We start from the raw sequence: 18,753 nt of genomic DNA, 5'->3' as shown, positions 1-18,753 counted from the left end.
ACAACAACAGTATTATTAAGTGAACAGACACATTTAAGGCCATAAAATCAAACAATTTACTACCTACTATGTAACTTTCATTTTATTGAAAGTACCTTGCATTCATGATGGATGCTGTCTGGGTTTTGCCACACATTTTAATGTTAAAGGTTAAATTAATTTTAACATGCAAATAGTGTGAACAGTTTCCCCCCATATGGGAACACTCATTATAAAAAGATGACATACTACATGAGTGTCTTTTTTAAATGAAAAGCTAACAAACTACCTAGTTACATTTCTCCCCCAAAAAGCGCAAACTGGGTAGTTAACTGAATCTCTAGCTAAGAGGATTAAAAATACACAGTCCTCAGATTGCATTAAAGTAGTCTTGCTACACACAGGTTAACCCATACCAGTGGTAACTCCTTGACTCTACATATCAGGCAGACAATCCTAATAACCCCACTCAGATCGGTTACCTCAAATAGCCCTTTTCTGGTTTCCAAAATATGAATAAAGATAATACTTCATTAAGTCTATTTCTGCACACTTTTGCAAGTTGTTTTATTTACAATGCCAACTTTTAAAAGGTCAATACACTAAAGCTAACTAGACAGTAAACTAGGCAGAAATCACTTTACAAAAAGAGGGAAAGCCCAAAATACCACTTTCTACAGAGAACCCACAGTTCAGTTTTATTCAGAGCAAAGAAAAAACAAACAACTTTTGATCACACTAGGAGAAACTCAGCTCTAGGTTCTACAATCTGTACTACACATGCAATGAAGACAATATTCTGCCAATACAATTGATTTGCTGCTGCATTTGTCTCCTGTTTGTCTAATATTAACAATTATAAACAGAGCAGTGCAACTAGTATTTGGAATAATCCTTACAGTGTTACAGTGTCAGGCACAACATTTTACTTCTCTTCACACCACTGGTTCTCTTTGCGTACCTGGAAGAGAGAAATATAAGGAAGTGCCTTAACTTGAGTAGTCTTTTCCTAAGAACTAATGATTCATTAACAGTCAGATCAGAAAGGTACAAGTGAAAAACTGGATAAACACCAGACTAAGAGCACACTTTCTGGTTCCCTTTCTTAGCCTCCTCAGGTTTTTATTCGGCCCTATTGAAATAATCAAAAATGCAAAAGCAACAGGCAATTACAGCTTTAGTCAACCAAAGCTGAAAGAGCAAATTCAAACAGCCTAGTCACATAACTTTAATTTGTGGTTATGTCAACAAAATCATTCTGTTCTATCCATTCATTACGTTGTTATGAGATGTCCTAGCACAGACCTATCCATAGGGCTTAATTTACTGAAATCAAGTCTGTATCAGATATGGCCAAAACTTGTAACTGCTTAAGTGACTTAAAACAGTTCTTTGGCTGATAATTCTTTTTCTGCTGGCACATAAAATGGGTTGTAATTCCTTTTTCCCCTAACATACCTACAAATTTTTAAAGCTTTTTGTTGTGGTTTGAGTAGAAGTTTACAGAGCAAACTGGTTTTCCATTCACAGTTCATACATATTTTGATTTGTGACATTGACTGTAATTCCCATGATGTAAATAGTACTCTTTTTATTATTATTATTATTATTCTTTTGTGAAGTCTTTTTTTCCTTTTTCTTTTTTAATGTTTTATTGTGAATTATGTGATAGTTTACATGGGAGAACATTGGTTTTACATTCATTCTATCGTATATCATCTCATTGCCATGGTTACAATCCCCTCCATGCAATCCTTCCCCCCGTCCCCCCAGATCTTCAGCAATTAGTACTCTTCTTACTTCCTCTCTGTGTTTACCATTTCCCTCCATTCTTCTCTTTTATCTCTTCCCCTCCTACCTCCTAAACTTTATCCCTGGAAATGCTGCCTTTTGATCTCATATAGTTGGTGGGTTGTAAAAACATTCGACCAAGGATAAGCTGTGAGCACTTACCTGGGCTTCCTCCTCTTCAGTAAAGTCGTTTTTGATATTGAAGGTCTTACGAATCTCTTCAGGAGTTTTCCCCTTGATCATATTGGCAACAGTCTTGCAAGTCACATCAAGCAAACCTTTGATATCTAAGTAGTTTGCAGCCTGTAAAGTGATACGTTGTTTTAATTCAAGTATACTTGATGTTTTAAACTAAATCCAAATTTGTTGTTGTCAAGTGCCACTGAGTCAGTTCTGACTCACAGCGACCCTTTGGACGTTTTCCAAGTAGTGACTGGTTAATTTTAAGAAATTTAAGGGGGAATGCTAGTTAATTTTAAGAAATTTAAGGGGGAATATGTAAGATATAAGCTGTGCTGTGAAAGGCAGTTTTGTCCATGCTGTTCTTTATTACATCCTTAAAATCCTGAGTCCTTGTGCTACCTTAAGGAAACCATGTAACCCAAATTTGGGGGGACAAGGGAAACAAGCACATGCGAATCTAGGCAAAAATATTTATCCATACTTAAAGAGTTCAAATATAAGTAGCTAAAGCATTTTATTGCTCTTCTTAAAGAACCAGCTCTTTGGTTTCATTAATTTTCTCATTTTCCTGTTTTCTATTTTATTAATTTCTGTCCTTTATTTCAATTTGATCTTTTAGTAGTTTCTTAAAGTTGAACGTTAGACTACTGATTTCAGATCGTTCTTTAATATAGGTGTTTGTTTTCAATATCTAATTTTTATTAAGTGCTGTTTTAGCTGCATCACACAGATGTTGAGGTGTTTTTATTTCACTTAAGCCTCCCTTTTGTGTGTTACTTACAAATGTGTTTTCAGTTTTCAAATATTTGAAGATTTTCCAAATATTTTTATGTTATAAATTTCTAATGTAATTCCATTGTGGTCAAAGAATACACTTTGAAATGTGAGACACTTCATGACTTAGAACATGCTCTGTGTTGGTTCATTATATATACTTGAAAAGAACATGTATTCTACTGTCATTAGTCTTAGTATTCTGTAAACGTCAATTAAGACAAGTTGGTCAATAGTATTACCCAAGTCTTTTATATCCTTATTGATTTTCTATGATACCAACTACTGAGAGAAATGTTAAAATCTTTATGACTGTGACTCTATTTCTTCTTTGAGTTCTACTGGTTTCTGTTTTAACTTTTTGAAAGTTTTGTTTACAAGCAGACAAATGTTTAAGATTGTTACATCCTCTTAATGAACTGCTCCCTCTAACATTATCTAAGTGATCTTGTATCCCTGGCAACATTCTACAGCTTCTCCAGCTTTATTTTGATTAGTGCTAGCATGTTACTGTCATTGTGTGCCATGGATTCAATTCCAACTCATAGCCATTCTATAACAAAGAGTAGAACAGAACTGCCCTATAAGGTTTCCTGAACTGTAATCCTTAAGGGAGGAAATCACCAGATCTTTTCTCCTATGGAGCTGCTGGAGGGGTGTGAACAGCTGACTTTACATTAGCAGTCAAGGGTGAAACATTGCACCAACATGGCCCCCTTAGTGTTAGCACAGTACACCTTTTCCATCTTTATTTATTTTTTTATTTTTTATCTTATTTGACAATCTTCCTCGTATTGGGTGTGTTTAGGTATTTATACTTACAGAATTACTGATATGTGTATTAAAACACTGCATTACATTTGAGTTAAATGAGTGTTACAATTCATGATCAAATGAATATAACAAATTTAACTCTATTAAGAAGGGTTAAAGGTTCTGGGATAGAGATATAACATACATCTAAAACATACCAGAATAAGTTCAAAAAGTGTTCCCTGGTCAACTTTCAGGAATTCTTGGTCCCAAACAGGGATGTCGTCTGTTCTCTTTTCTTTGTTTTCATCATCCTCAGGAGGAGGAGGGTCATCCTTGTGATGGGTGCACCACTGAATGACCTACAACAACAGAAATTCATTCCTCTCTGGCATTCCTCATCACAAAGCACATTCATTCCACTGCTGGTTCAAGTTATTCCTACATTACGTAAGAACTGGCTAGAGGTTTCCTTGGACAATAAGTTACTCAGTAGTCAAGCATGAAAAGCAAAAACGAAATTAAACAAATCTTTATAATCCTAGAGGGTGGATGATATTTGGATGAAAGCAGACAGATAACAATACCAGACGCACTCTAAAAACCATGCAGACACATCACAATACTAGATCACATTAAAAAGTAAAAACCAATAGTCATACTGGACACTGACTGTAAAATAACTGCAACGTGCACAAGTGACAATGGATTAGTCTGTTGTTGTTAAGTATCTTTTAGTCGGTTCCAACTCACAAGGTCCCTGTATAGGGTTTCTGAGTAGCAGCTAGGAAGTTTGGACCACTAACCTTAAGGTCCAGTGCTTATTCTACGGCGTCACACCAGGATTAGTGTACAGAATATATCTTAAAAATCACTAAAAAGAAATAGACTAAAGATATGAACAGGTACTTCACAAAAGAAATCTGTATTCTCAAACATGAGGAAATGAGAGTTGCAAAATTTGATATACTGCTGTAGAGTGTTGAAGAAACCCCAAAGATTTGAAGATATTAATTGTTGGCAGTAGTGTAAAGGAAACAGGAACTCTTCGATTAGATATGTGCATACATTATAACCAATCATTTCCAAATATCCCCAGACAAGAGCAAAAGAGTACTAAAAACAAAGCAGGCAAAGAACAAATGTGGGAAAGAATATGTTATTAAAATTTCAGCAAGATAATTAACTAGTGTGATTAATTAGCAAGATGGACTCCTGGTGTGACATTGTAGGATCGGCACTGGACTGTGAACCTCAAGGTCGGAGGTTCACTCACCAGCTGCTCCTTGGAAACCTTATACAGGGTTGCTATGAGTTGGAACAAGCTCTGCAGCACTTAACAACAACATATCAACAAGGATAAAAAATAAAATCAATCTTGAGTATGGTAAGTTGTAGACTCTAGGTGGGTGTTTGCCATATTCTTCCAGTTTTCTGTATACATAAAATTTATTATTGTTAATTACTCAGAAGCATCTAACAATAACAACAACAATGGTCAGAAGATTTTACTGTATATATTCATAGTTTTGGGGGCCTGTGATATTAAATACTCAGCATGACACTTAACAACTTAAATATTTCTAAATAATAAAGCAAAGGTTGTTGTTATGGTTGTCAAGTTAGTCCTGACTTACAGTGACCTTGTACTGGTGGGTATGGCTGGTGGGTATGGAATCACTGGCCTTTTGGTTAGTAGTCCAGTGCTTACCCTACAACAGTACCAGTCCACGACGCCAATAATGCAGATAAGTTATAACTATGTTTTCATTCTCAGAAGTAATCCCACATCACTCAGTCCATTAACTTTGACATCATCTACTACCCCCTTGCTTGTTCACTATGCTCGAACTACTCTATTCGTCTCCTTGACTTTCCTAACACATACCAGCGAATGCTACTCTCAGGGCCACTTCATTTGTTCCCTTTGACCAGAATTCTCTTCCTGTACATATTCATACCTTGTTCAAAGATCACCTTCTTCCATAAAGGCATTTCCAAGTCATTTTTATTTCTGAAATAGTGGATTCTCCAGCACCATCCTCCCATATCCCCACTTCCCTTCTTTAGTCTCCACAGCTTGTCCTTTTAACAAATTTCTAATGTTGTCTGTTTCTTTAACCCTTTAGAATGTACACACTCTAAGGGCTCTGTTCCCTGTTGCAACTTCCATTACCTAGAAAGTGTCTAGCATTAAAAAAAAACACAGTCCTTTTAGAAGCTTTTTACATTAGTACAAAAAAGAACATATTAATGGCTACACCTAGATAAAATTTAAAGCTTCTGAACTGACCTAAAACAAGCATATAGAAAAATCTATATATAGGAATTCCTACTAAAAGCCTAACAGAAATAGCAACAAGGGAAAACAGACTATGCAGAAAATAGAAGTACCCATTAACAATTGGGAAAACATGCAGGCTTATAGAATTACCCAGTCTAAACCAAAAACCAAACCAAACCCATTGCCATGGAGTTGGTTCCAACTCATAGCAATCCTACATAGAGTTTCCAAAACTGTTAATCTTTTTGGGAGCAGATAGCTTCATCTTTCTCCCAACCTTTTGGTTGGCAGTCCAATGCTTAGTAGCTTTCTAGGGAAATTTTTTTTTGAAAAAGATTTTCTTTTAAAGTAATAGCCAGTGTTACAGAGTATGGAACAATAGGCAATTCAGCTGGTATTTCATGCAGAGGTCAAATTCTCAAGAGAAAGCATAAGATGAAATTGCATATTGTCAGTGACTGTTGGAGATTCCATGGAAGGGCCCAACTGGGTCCATTTTGTAAGTTGAAAGTAAGTTAGCTTCCCAATGTGGAAAGAGACTGCTATTTCTTGGAGTATCTAATACATATATCTGCCTTGGGTAAAGAAGCCATGTGTACTCCACTCAATGTAACATACAGTAACAGAAGAATGCTTAACATACAGTAACAGATTAATCTAACCACCAAAACAAAAAAAACACACCTGTGTACTGAAGCTCACTTTGGAGTATACCCATTCAGTACACAGACAAACAATGATAGCACACAATGTTGTATCTCAGTAATCTAAATGTGCTAATGCAAAAGACTAGACAACACAAATATACAAAGGGCCTAGTCAAATGAACTACAATAAGCAAGTATTCCGTTTTGTTTCAAAAGTTTGCTTTATGTCACTTCGCTTTCACTGTTAGTTCTGATTTTCACTAACCAAAAGAAATTAGAAAAGGGTATCACTCTTACTAAAAACAGCACAAAGTTAAACTAGCATTCAGCTTTTGTTTTGTAGCACGCCATTAAGGAAGCAGTGCAATCGTCGAGCATCAAAGTGGGCTTTGCCAAGCTCCTTCACTGGGAACTACTGTACCCGTGTTATATTTCTACTTTTATAGCATGTGTATTTATCATATAATTCTGGGTTTTACTGTTTATTAGTGTTACTTCAGATTTTATGCATTATTTGATATGATTTGGTAGGCTATTTGTGGGGTCTGGAAATGATTAAAAAAAAAAATTCACATATAAACTGTCATTGCTTCTTTGCGTTACATCATTTAGGCTTATGAAAGGTTTCATAGAACATTCTACTTTAGGATAACAGGGAAAGCCTGCATGTACAAAGTTACAGTTGTACTATGTAGTGTGAAAAGAAAGGAATTACGGTAGCATGGTGGATTAGGAGTTAGACTGCTAACCCCAAGGACAGCAGTCTGAGTCTACCAATCAGAGCTCCATGGGACAAAGATGAGGCTTTCTGCTCCAGTAAAGATTTATAGCCTCAGAAACCCTATATAGGGTTGTTCTGAGTCAGAACCTACTCACAACATACAAACACCATCACCCACCAGTGTTAAAAAAAGAATTGGATGCCTCATTCATTTTGATGCTCAATTTTTAGGCACAATCATATCCAGGGCTGTTGTATTTTCTTGGGAATTGATCCCTTTATCATTATACAACATCCCTCTTTATCCCTAATAATTTTTCTTGCTCTGAAATCTACTTTACCTATTATTTTTAACATCTGGCTCATCTCAGATTCTTTTGTTTTGACTGCCATTCCTCTTAACCTTGTGATTATTCTTTGTTTATTGACAACCCTAATAATTTTTGTTTGTAGATTGTACATTATAAATGATATGTTGAAGAGTAAAAAAATATATATATTTGGACAGCTAAGATCACTAGGATATTATTAAATGAGAAACAGAAAAGTACCTGTAAAAGTGTGTGTAATTTGCTACTTTAAGAATGAGAGGAACTTACTTTATTAGTTTCCCTTATTTATCAGAAGGGGGTGATCAGAGTGGGTAGAGATAGAAATGGGAACATACACATCTCTTCTTGACTGCCGTTGAGTTGGTTCCAACCCATAGCAACCCTGTATAGGGTGTTCGAAGAGCAGCTAGTGAGCTTGAACCACCAACCATGAAGTTCAAACTGCTTTGCAGTCTGGTGCATTAACCCACAGTACCACACCAGGACTCCTGACGACTTTCGCCATTATGAAAACATAAATGTAAGTGTTCATGATTCCATTTCACAATGCTGAGAGGTAGTACCTTTTTAGAGAGATGGAGTCCTGGTATGGCGCTATGGGATAAAGCACTGGACCACAAGGGTCAGTTTGAACCACAGGGTCGGCAGTTCAAACTCACCAGCTGCTCCTTGGAAAAGCTATACAGGGTCACTATGAGTCAAAACCAACTCCAGGACAATTAGCAACAACAAGGTCGTTATCTATCAAAGTGTATATAAAAACCATCCTCTGACCCATACATTCTCTACATCCAGGGTAAGTCAAATAGTATTGCTACTAGGGTTCTAGTTCATACATGCCTGGGTTTATTCCAAATAAATTGTATTCAAACTTGTCTCTGGATCAATGGCTGGCTGTAGCCAAGTACTTTTAGTAATACACTTGTCTTAGTCTCATTAGGGTACCTTCAAAACAAAGGTCCAATCAACATTGGCTTCCAAGGGGATCTGCTAGACCAGTTAAAATTTAAGGCAGAAAGATCAGCTTGGAAGGTAATGACAATTGTTTTTTGGATCCCAAAGTGGTAATCTCCGAGGACACAAGATGATCATGGGTGCTTATTAAAAGAAGTTTTAAGAAAATTGACAACTGTAGTGGTGAGAAAAACGCCAAGTAAGTTTTGTACCAGGGAATTTTCCCCATCAGATAATGCACCTGCTCATTCTTCAAGGGTAGCGAGGGCTATCCGACAAGAATTTTGGATGGGAGACCTTATCCTATCTACCCTACAGCACTGATCTGATCTTGCCCCTTTAGACTTCTTTTTTGTTTCTAAAACTCAAAGGGCATTCCAAAGGAATATAATTTTGAGTCCCTTGAGGAAACCAAAACTGCCACTTTGACATGGTATAAATCAAAGAGCAAAGAATTCTTTACGGAAAGGTTAAGAGATGAAAACACTGCGTTCAGAAGTGTACAGATTTAGATGGAATATATGTTGAGAAACAGCAGTTTCACATTTTGATTTTTTTTGTCTAATAAACGTTTCTATGATTTTGTAGCAATACTTTTTTGAGACCCTCATAGTAGTGTTTGCATAAAAAAAATATATGCAATCCATACGTTCATTGATGAAGACTGGTAAATCTATCATACAGTGATAGCTTTATAGTTCTATAATACAGTAGGACACATGAAGAGTTAAAGAGAATGACAACAAGGTCAATTGGTATAAAGCAGTTCTACAAAGACAATGTTCTACATCCTATTTTGGTGAGTAGCAAGTGAAGTCTTAAAAGCTCATGAGTAACCATCCAAAGAGCTATTTTGAGAAGAAAATCAAAGAAAACATGGCAACAATTAGTCCAATGGACTAATGAACCATGTGAACATCCTCCACAACCCTCAGACCATTAAGAATTAGGTGGTGCTGGCTACCACTATCAACTGCTCTGAAAGGAATCACATTAGAAGGCCCTCGTTAGAGTGAGAGAAAAATGTGGAACAAAACACAAAATCACAAGAAAAGACTAGACCTTCAGGGTTGGACAGAAACAAGTATAATCCTGCGAGTATTGTCTTTAGTTTCAGGTCTGGAAATGAACTCACCTCCATGGCTCAATTTTCAGCCAAACAATACACAGGTCTATAAGGGGAACAATAACATGAGTGAGGTATGTACACCTCAGAATAAACACCAGTTGAGATCAAAAGGACAACATTTACTCAAGGCAGTGTTCAGAAGAGTTAGGGAAGAGGAATAGAAATGGAAAATTGAGGGAGGAAGTGGGGTAAATGATGTTCATTATAGGGATGGCAATCAATGACAAGAAACAAATTGCTGAATGAAAAACTCATTTGCTCTATATCAACTGTCACCCAATTCACAACGAAAAATTAACTTTTTTTGTAAAAAAGAAAAAATAAATAAACAGTTAAAGACAATGAGGTAAATCTATGGATGCTGACATAAAAAAGATCACCAAAACATACTGTTTTCGAGACTAAGTTACAATAACATCCCATATGTAAAAACAAAAAGACACCCAATCAGTGACAACGACAAGGGTTAGCTATGGCAAGGGAGCAGATAGAAGGTTTTTCTGTTTATTACAGTTGGACTCCTGGTGTGGCGCTGCAGGGTAAGCACTGGACTGCTAACCACAAGGTTGGCAGTTTGAACCCGCCAGCCACTCCTTAGAAACTCTATACAGGGTTGCGATGAGTCAGAACTGATTCGATGGCACTTAGCAACAACAAAGTTATATTATTTAAGAACATCCTAAATCCCACTTTCTTCAAGTCAATTCCGAGTCAGTGACCCTATAAGACAAAGTAGAACTGTCCCATAGGCTTTAAATCTCTATGGAAGTAGACTGTCACATCTATCTCCCATGGAGATCTGATAGTTGAATCTCAGACATTTTAGTTAGCAGCTGAGCACTAAACCACTACACTACCAGGGTCCTAAAACATCCAAGTACCATTCAAGTACATAAGAATTTTCAAGTTTAGAGTGATTTCAAGTTCTACATTAGACTGTGGAATTTATGTGCATTAATTAATCAATGTGGATAGTATAGATCCAAATACTATACCGAAAGTTCAAATATGCTGAGTCACTTTCAGCAGTTTTTTACTCTAAAACAGTCAACTAATTCGTTCTACAACAGATCAACAGATCTGTGTTGGAAGAAGTGCACCAGAGTGCTCCTTGGAGGCCAGGATGGCCAAACTTCATCTCTCACGCTTCGGACATATTGTCAAGAGGGACCAGTCACTGGAGAAGGATATCATGTTTGGTAGGGTGGAGGGTCAGAGAAAATGAGGAAAACCCCCAGCGAGATGGATTGGCAAAGTGGTAGCATCAACGGGCTGAAGCATGGCAACGACTGTGAGGTTGGCCCAGGATCAGGCAGTGTTTTGTTCTGTGCGTATGGTTGCCATGAGTCAGTACCGACTCATGGCACTTAACAACAACAACAATTATTTCTATTTCATCAGGGTTAAAAGTATCACATACTAACTTAGAACAAATCATCTACGCAAAGGGACAATGGAAGTGTATAAAAGCTTAAAAAGCTACGTTTGCTAAGAAATCCAAGTGGCCACTCAAAGAATTAAGACCTTACCTTTTTTAATATTGCTGCATTAACATTTGGTAGAGGAACTGGGTCATCATCTCCTTCATCATCCATTCCCAAATCTGAAAAAACCAAGACTCACCAATATGATATTCACACCAACCAAGTCATTTCAAACAATGTTTAAGACATGATACCTATAAAAGTAATATATACTTTACTAAGAATAAACTCATTGCCATTGAGTAGATTTCAACTTATAGCGACTGTACAGGACATTGTATAACTGCTCCTTAGGTTTCTGACATTGTAAAACTTACAGAAGCAGACAACGTCACCTTTCTCCCATAGAGCAGCTGGCTGGTTTGACCTGCCAACCTTGTGGTTTGTCTTCCAACACTTAACCCACTGTGCTACCAGGGCTATCGTTTCCATAAAAAAATTGTTGTTTTTTTTTTAATCAGTGATTCCTAACAATGAGTCCACACAAACAACCTGAAACTATAGTTAAAATTGCATGAGTAGACAAATATATAATTATATAGAGGAAGTTCTGAATTTGGAGGAAAAGTGATTTAATAAGTTGGGCTGAGATGACTGAGCAGCCCTTTGTGAAAATATTGAAGCCCTCTGTAATCTTACTTCTTTATACCAAATATTTAGAAAAACAAAACAATAAAAAGAATTGCAATAGACTCTCAATCTATTCCTATCTGAAGCTATTAAGATGTGCACGTATGTATGTATATACACACATATGCAACAGATCATGCAGCCACTGACAAAAACAAGGCAAGTGGCTCCATAAATACCAATATTAACTTTAAGATTAATTTTTTTTTTTTAACTAGGTTGTTGTTGTTAAGTGTCGTGGAGTCAGTTTCAACTCATAGCAACTCTGTATAGAGTTTCTAAGGGGCAACTGGTGAGCCTGAACTGCCAACCTTATGGCTAAAACTGACCTTGTAGTCCAGTACATCAACCCACAGCACCACACATAAACGATAAACGTTACTGAATACAAATGGAAATATGCTTGTATACTGAAAATACCTCCAGTAGGATACATAAGAAACTAACAATTCTCTAAAAGTACAGGAGAACCTGGATTGAGAGATTTATTTTCAATGTATACGCTTTTCGTGTTCTTCATCATGTGCGTGTTCATTACCTACAACGCTGAATCTTATAGGTCTTCCTATAAGATGATCTAACTTTCACATTTGTAAAGTGCTCACTCAGTAAACCCCAAAGAAAAAAACTTAAGATCCATGTTACTTAGATTCTGAATATTCTCCACATTATTCTGTTCAGATTCTACATGACTATCAAGAAAAGCTACCTACGAAAGTAACTCAATAGTTAGCAAGTATCAAAATTAGGCATCAATGGTTACCCACTGCAGAGTTCAGTGATGCAGACATGGCCAGTGGTGTTAAACATTTGAGTCCCTAATATTTGCTAGGTGCTATACCAGAAAACGAAGGTTCAGTCATCAATACAGGAAGAGTTGGGTGAACAAGAAACAGTTTCAATTTTAGATAAGGTTATTCTACATGCCTCACTGAAAAGGTAAAATTTAATATCTTTAAGAAGATGAGTACATCTAAGCACAGAGAACAGCAAATGTCTTCTGGAAGGAGTATCTGGTGGTGGTTATGAGCCGTGGAGTCCGTTCGAACTCACAGCGACCCTGTACATGGTTTCTGAGGCTGTAAATCTTTATGGGACAGGAAGCCTTATCTTTATGGGACAGGAAGCCCATGGAACAGCTGATAGTTTCAAATTGCTGACCCTAACAGTCCAATTCGTAACTACTACGCTACCAGAGCTCTAGCATATTCTAAAAACACTAAGAAATCTATTTTACTAGAGCAGGGCTATTAGGGTATAGAGCAAGAGATGAAGTGTCCTCGTGTGGCGCTGTGGGTTAATGCACCGGACTGCAAAGTTGTTTCAACTGCAAGGTCAGTGGTTGAAACTCACCAGCTACTCCTCGGAAACCCTATACTGGGTCAGAACCATAGGTCAGAACTGACTCGATGGCACTTAACAACATCAACAAGATAGTGTAGCACTGTGGATTAATGGGCTGGACTGCAAAGTCGGTTTGAACCATGAGGTCGGCGGTTCAAGCCCACCAACCACTCCTCGGAAACCCTATACTGGGTCTTTATGGGTCAGAACAACTCAACGGCACTTAGCAACAACAAGCAATATTAAAACAATCTTTTGAGTTTTGGCTGCTATATTTGGAAAAAAACATTTGGGGGAAGGGGACAGGAACACCAATCACAGGTTTAATAAAAATCCAGGCATAAAATTGTGGCTTGGACAAAGCTGGCAGCTATGGAGATGCATTTTAAAGGTACAACCAGCAGGATTTTTAGTAGTTGGGAATAGAACATGAGAGAAGTCTAGGATAGCTGAGGTTTATGGCATGAGAAACTAGGAGGATGGAGTTGCCATGAGAAAGGTTGTCTGTAAACTGTTTTGTCTCAAGTGGGAAGAGGAGCTCTGATTCAGAAGTCTGAGATGTCTTCTATTAAGAGTAGAACAGGCAGTTACATATTCAAGTCTAGAAACTGGTAGATGAGACTAGAACTATAGATATGTTGGGAACTGGCATATAGATTGATTACAATGCTACAATAATGCTAGATGACATGACCAAAGGAATGAGTATAGATAGAGAAGAGGCCGCCCAAGTATCAAGCCCTGGGAAACTGCAACTTTTAAATATGAGGAGAAAGACGTTATGAGTGGTTATGAGTATGGAGGTTATGAGTGAAGTAAGAGTAATGGAAATATCCTGAAAAGTGAAGAAAAGAGTGATTAAATGTCAAATGCTGTCCAATAGGTCTAGGTAATAAACTAAGACAGACGATGCATTTGATAACATGACGGTCACCAAATTTGACAAGCAGTTTCAGTGGATAAAAATGAGAGTCAATTCAAAAGAAATGGCACCTTATTATCCTATACAGATGGACCCACACATTTTTCCTCACCTCTATCTCACTAATGCCTGTCCTTGACCCCATATCTCAGCCTAGACTAGAACTATAAAATGGCAAGGTCAATGTCTTATTTCAAGCTCAACTTGGATCACAGGTTTCTCCTGAGCCAATACAACACATTTTAATCAGAGTTGTTAAGTGCCATTGGATCAGTTCCAACTCATAGCAACCCAGTATAGGGTTTCCATGGCTGTAAATCCTTATGAGAGCAATACTAGTGTATGGGGAAGTAAGATATTACAGGAAACATAATACAGAAGACTAGCTTGTTTCAAAACAAATATTATTTGGAATGAGGCTTAAGTCACATTAAAAATAAGGACCTTATTTTTAATAAGCAGGGGGACAGGTGTGTGGGGTGTACCTTTTGGGTGTTTGATGATGCATGCAGGAGACTGTGATCATTGCAATGAAACCAAGTACAATAGGATGAATGTAAAGATAATGTTCACCTATGTAAACTAACACATAATTCACAATAAAAACTTAGAAAAAAGAAACAAGGGCCTTATGGTTGTAAAGGATTATTTGAGCATTTAAACTAAGGATCTGCATTGCTTTCCTGTTTTCAGAATGAATGCACAAGTAGTAACAGTCATTCCTTTAAACTATTTAGTTTCAAGGACTTCTCAAAGATACCTGTATCCTGACACCACACCAGGGACATGAACAAATCAGCCAATCCACATGAACTCATGGCCAAGATTTTCTCTTCTGATTGTCCTGTGTCTAAAGGGTTTTATTTTTGTTTTCTAAGTCACATAAAACCCAAAACCAGAGATAATGCAGATGCAAAATGAGGAGAGCAGTTATGTTGCCGAATTCAATAGACTCCAGTCCTCAAGAGGCTAGAATCCTATATAAGCCACCTTACTTAAGATAAAGACACTCACCTCTGATCCTCAAAGAGAAAGAATAATTTAACTGTTGCTATCAGCCCATTTGGTTCAGTGATTAAAGTTGGCTTGGAAAACCTTCAAGGAGCCCCATGATCTTACATTGGGAAATGCTTCTTTGAAGCAGCAGTGTCAAATGCTAAATAAGATGAAATACATTGCCAAAGCAAGTATTCTGGCAGCAAGTTTGCTATCAGATTCTACATCTTTAGGAATACTTAAATTGCTTTCACACTCTTTATTAATGACCATACCATAGTTTTTCATTCAATAAGTACTTGATGAACAGTGACTGTAGGATGTACCAAGGGGTTTACAACTTAACAGAAGAAATTTATAAAGTACCATGATACAGTACTCCTTAAGAGCCACATGACTGGTACTCATTGTCAAAAGGAATTGTATGTTCAGCATTTATCAGAAAACAAAACATATACTTAGAATACCACAGACACACCCACTGCAATTCAACCACACCTAAGTATGTTAGAAGTCCTACTTTCTTAAATCCCCATCCCACTGATATTTGCATAATCCATACCCCACTTACTTTTGACGCTCTGTGTGATAACCTGCCACACAAAGTAAGTTTACTCTAGCAGTCTACAACTCAGGAGTCAAGATCCAGATACCCATCTGTCTAAATTACTATACCTAGCTTTTTTGACAAAATCTCAAACATAACATGCTCACGCTCAAAATCATTTTCTTCTCCATTCCTCTCAAATCTGTTCTGTTGTTCTGTCAACTCCAGTGTCATAGTCCCATCCCAGTCCCAATAGACTCCAGGTAAAAAAATATATTATTCTTTTCCCCTCTACTATGCTCTATCTATATACTGATAGCACTGCGGGTTAATGCACTAGACTGCAAAGTCAGTTTGAATCGCAAGGTTGGTGGTTCAAGCTCACCAGCCGCTCCTTGGAAACCCTATGCAGAGTCACTATGGGCCGGAAACAACTTGGCGGTACTTAACAACAACAACAACAAATATACTGATGTAATTCAAATGCATCGATTCTTCTAAGGAAAACTGTATAAGAATGAATGCATCTGAATTATGGTATGGAGAAGAATATTAAAAGTACCATGGACTGCCAGAAGAACAAACTAATCTGTCTTGGAAGAAGTACAACAAGAATGTTCCTTAGAAGTCAGGATAGGATGGTGAGACTTAGTCTCTCATACTTTGCACATGTTTTCTGGCGGGACCAGTCCCTGGAGAAGGACATCATGCTTGGTAAAGTGGAGGATCAGCAATACAGAGACTGAGACAGTAGCAGCAGCAATGAACTCAAGCATAACATGGTGCTGAAATGGGCAGTGTTTCATTCTGTTGTATATAGGGTTGCTATGGATCAGAACCAACACAATGGCACCTAACATCAGTAACAATGCTCTATCTACTCTATCTCTGAATGATCTTCCAAAGCCATCTTAATTTTCCTGGATTTGAAACATCATCCCACTAGTAACATACTGAGGAGTCCTGGTGTGGCACTGTGGGTTAATGCATCAAACTGCAAAGTCATTTGAACTCCAAGGTCAGTGGTTCAAGCTCACCAGTTGCTCCTTGGAAACCCTGTACAGGGTCACTATGGGTTGGAATCGACTTGACGGCACTTAACAACAACAACAACAATAGTACCACACTAAGGAGTCCTCATGTAGCACTGCAGGATAAGCACTGGACTGCTAAGAAGGTCAGCAGTTCAAATTTACCAGCCACTCCTTGAAAACCCTATACAGGGTCGTAGTGAGTCAGAACCGACTCTCCACAGGCATGAAGAATGAGCATCAGTCAAGATGTATCCCACAGCACCATTTAACTTTATGTAGAGAAGATCCCCAGCTTATAGGTATGTAAGGAGAAGTGATGTGTAGCTTTTGCCCTTGAAGATTTTAAATGCTAAATGTCAAAGGTATTTACAAATTTAAGGACAAAAGATATGCCTCACTTGCCTTCTTTTCACCAGCATATGCCTGATGTGTGACATATAACCCCACTAACTTTTTCTCCAGTTCTAGACACTGAATTGCATGTCTCGCATACCAATGTCCATAAACCACAGTAATACACAGAGATCTAAATTAACTATTAAGTTTCAGATGTTTCAGGATCTGCTCTCTTGCCTCATCTTTTTGGTGTGCAGTTTCAGAGGAATGACATAATATAGACACACAGAAACATATACTCAGCATACTTTCTCAGTTGAAACACGGTGCCCTATTTAGCTACCATATAACATAACCATTTTCTAAAAACTTTCATTTTTGTCATTAAATTTGTGAATCTAGTTTAATTTTTGTCATTAAAAACTGTGAATCTAAAATTACTTGAAAAAAAACAGGTCTTTGAGGTTTGGAAAGCACGTCAAAAGTTATTAACCTCAGGACTTAACCATTTAATATGGTAAACAAAACCCCTCATTAATTAAGACAATGCAGAAAAGGTGAACTATTTAAATCCGAGCAATGCAGTTAGTACTTGTAGAAAAAATGTAAACTTTACCCCTTCCTTATCTTTGAGTAGCTCTAATAGATGGTTGTTAGTAGACACGCAATATTCACAGGTTGTCTCAAGCTACACATTTCATCCTTTCCTTCCTCCCAGGTTTTCTAATAAACTTACCTTCCAACATGGTCTTGATAGTCACAGATTGTTTGGCAATTTCCACATCAACTTCAAATATCTCTCCATCAGAACTCTGCAACTTAATTGAAGGCATCTAAAAAAGGTATTATGATAAATTTTAAAGGTATTAGTGAGTAAGTTCTATATGACATTTCATCAACTATAATGTCAGAAGCCCTCTAACTTATTAATTATAAGATCCTAAGAATCTGCAGTATATAATCCTATAAAATAAAGTGGCCATCACCAGGTAAACCTATATGTTATTTCTATAGAAGTAATTCTAAAGTATAATTTCCAGGAACAGAAGCCTTTAAGGTTTGCACTACTGAACTCACGACTGGTATCAATTTATTTCTAATTATAGTCTAGACTTCTGATGGAAAATGTACCCCATGTGCATCTACCATCTGTCAGTGGAGGCTTGCACGTTATGATGTTGAACATATTTCAGTGAAACTTTCAAATTAACATAAACTAGAAAGAAGGGCTTGGCAATTTACTTCTGGCAATCAGCCACTGAAAGCCCCCAATCCACACAATCAAAATCCACAACAGATCATGGGGGTTGTACATGGCAGTCACCTTGAGTAAAAGGCTCTAGAACAGCCGACAACATGAAAAGTAACTTATTTTTCATCTGCTTGTCTTTCAATGAACACCCATTACTCCCATTTGAATAGTCAACTGCCACACTGTTGCTATTGTTGTTGTTGTTAAGTGCCGTAGAGTCGGCTCCGACCCATAGCGACCCTGTACAACTGTTGCTATTAAGTGCCATCAAATCAGCTCTGACTCACAGTGCACAAAAGAACAAAACACCACTTGGTCCTTCCTGCACATCCTCATAATCATTGTTACACTTGAGCTGCTGCCACTGTGCCAATCCATCTTGTTGGGGGACTTCCTCTTTTTCGCTGACCTCCACTTTACCAAGCATGACGTCCTTCTCCAGGTACTGGTCCCTCCTGATAACATGTCCAAAGTATGAGAGATGAAGTCTTACTATCCTATCTAAGGAGCATTCTGGCTGTACCTCTTTCAACAAAGATTTCTTTGTTCTTCTAGCAGTCCATGGTACTTTGAATACTCTTCTCTAACACCATAACTCAAATGCATCAATTCTTCCAAGGTCTTCCTTATTTAACATGCATATGAAGCTACTGAAAATTCC

At 37.4% G+C, this 18,753-nt stretch overlaps 1 protein-coding gene across 1 annotated transcript; it reads right to left on the bottom strand.

Annotated features, from left to right (window-relative positions):
- Positions 1-532: 532 nt before the first annotated feature.
- Positions 533-17,673, bottom strand: SKP1 (S-phase kinase-associated protein 1). The gene is made up of 5 exons (XM_006872906.1): positions 17,577-17,673; positions 11,077-11,150; positions 3,699-3,842; positions 1,933-2,073; positions 533-940 (listed from the first exon to the last, which is right to left on the bottom strand). The coding sequence occupies exons 1-5, from the start codon at positions 17,671-17,673 to the stop codon at positions 905-907; spliced, it is 492 nt and encodes a 163-aa protein (XP_006872968.1). The 3' UTR covers positions 533-904.
- Between the last annotated feature and the right edge of the window lie 1,080 nt (positions 17,674-18,753).

The sequence above is a fragment of the Chrysochloris asiatica genome, unplaced genomic scaffold (genome assembly GCF_000296735.1).
Source record: "Chrysochloris asiatica unplaced genomic scaffold, ChrAsi1.0 scaffold00215, whole genome shotgun sequence".
Lineage (NCBI taxonomy): Eukaryota > Metazoa > Chordata > Mammalia > Afrosoricida > Chrysochloridae > Chrysochloris > Chrysochloris asiatica.
Note: the sequence above shows the minus strand (reverse complement) of the source record. Positions and strands in the feature narration are given on the sequence as shown.

Bases quoted from the DNA above. Each gene is read 5' to 3' on its own strand.
- SKP1 (XM_006872906.1), bottom strand. From the start codon at position 17,673: ATGCCTTCAATTAAGTTGCAGAGTTCTGATGGAGAGATATTTGAAGTT. The intron at 11,151-17,576 runs GTAAGTTTATTA...TGGTTTTTTCAG, and splicing joins TATCAAGACCATGTTGGAAG to ATTTGGGAATGGATGATGAA. The intron at 2,074-3,698 runs GTATGTTTTAGA...ATCACTTTACAG, and splicing joins CACTTTTTGAACTTATTCTG to GCTGCAAACTACTTAGATAT.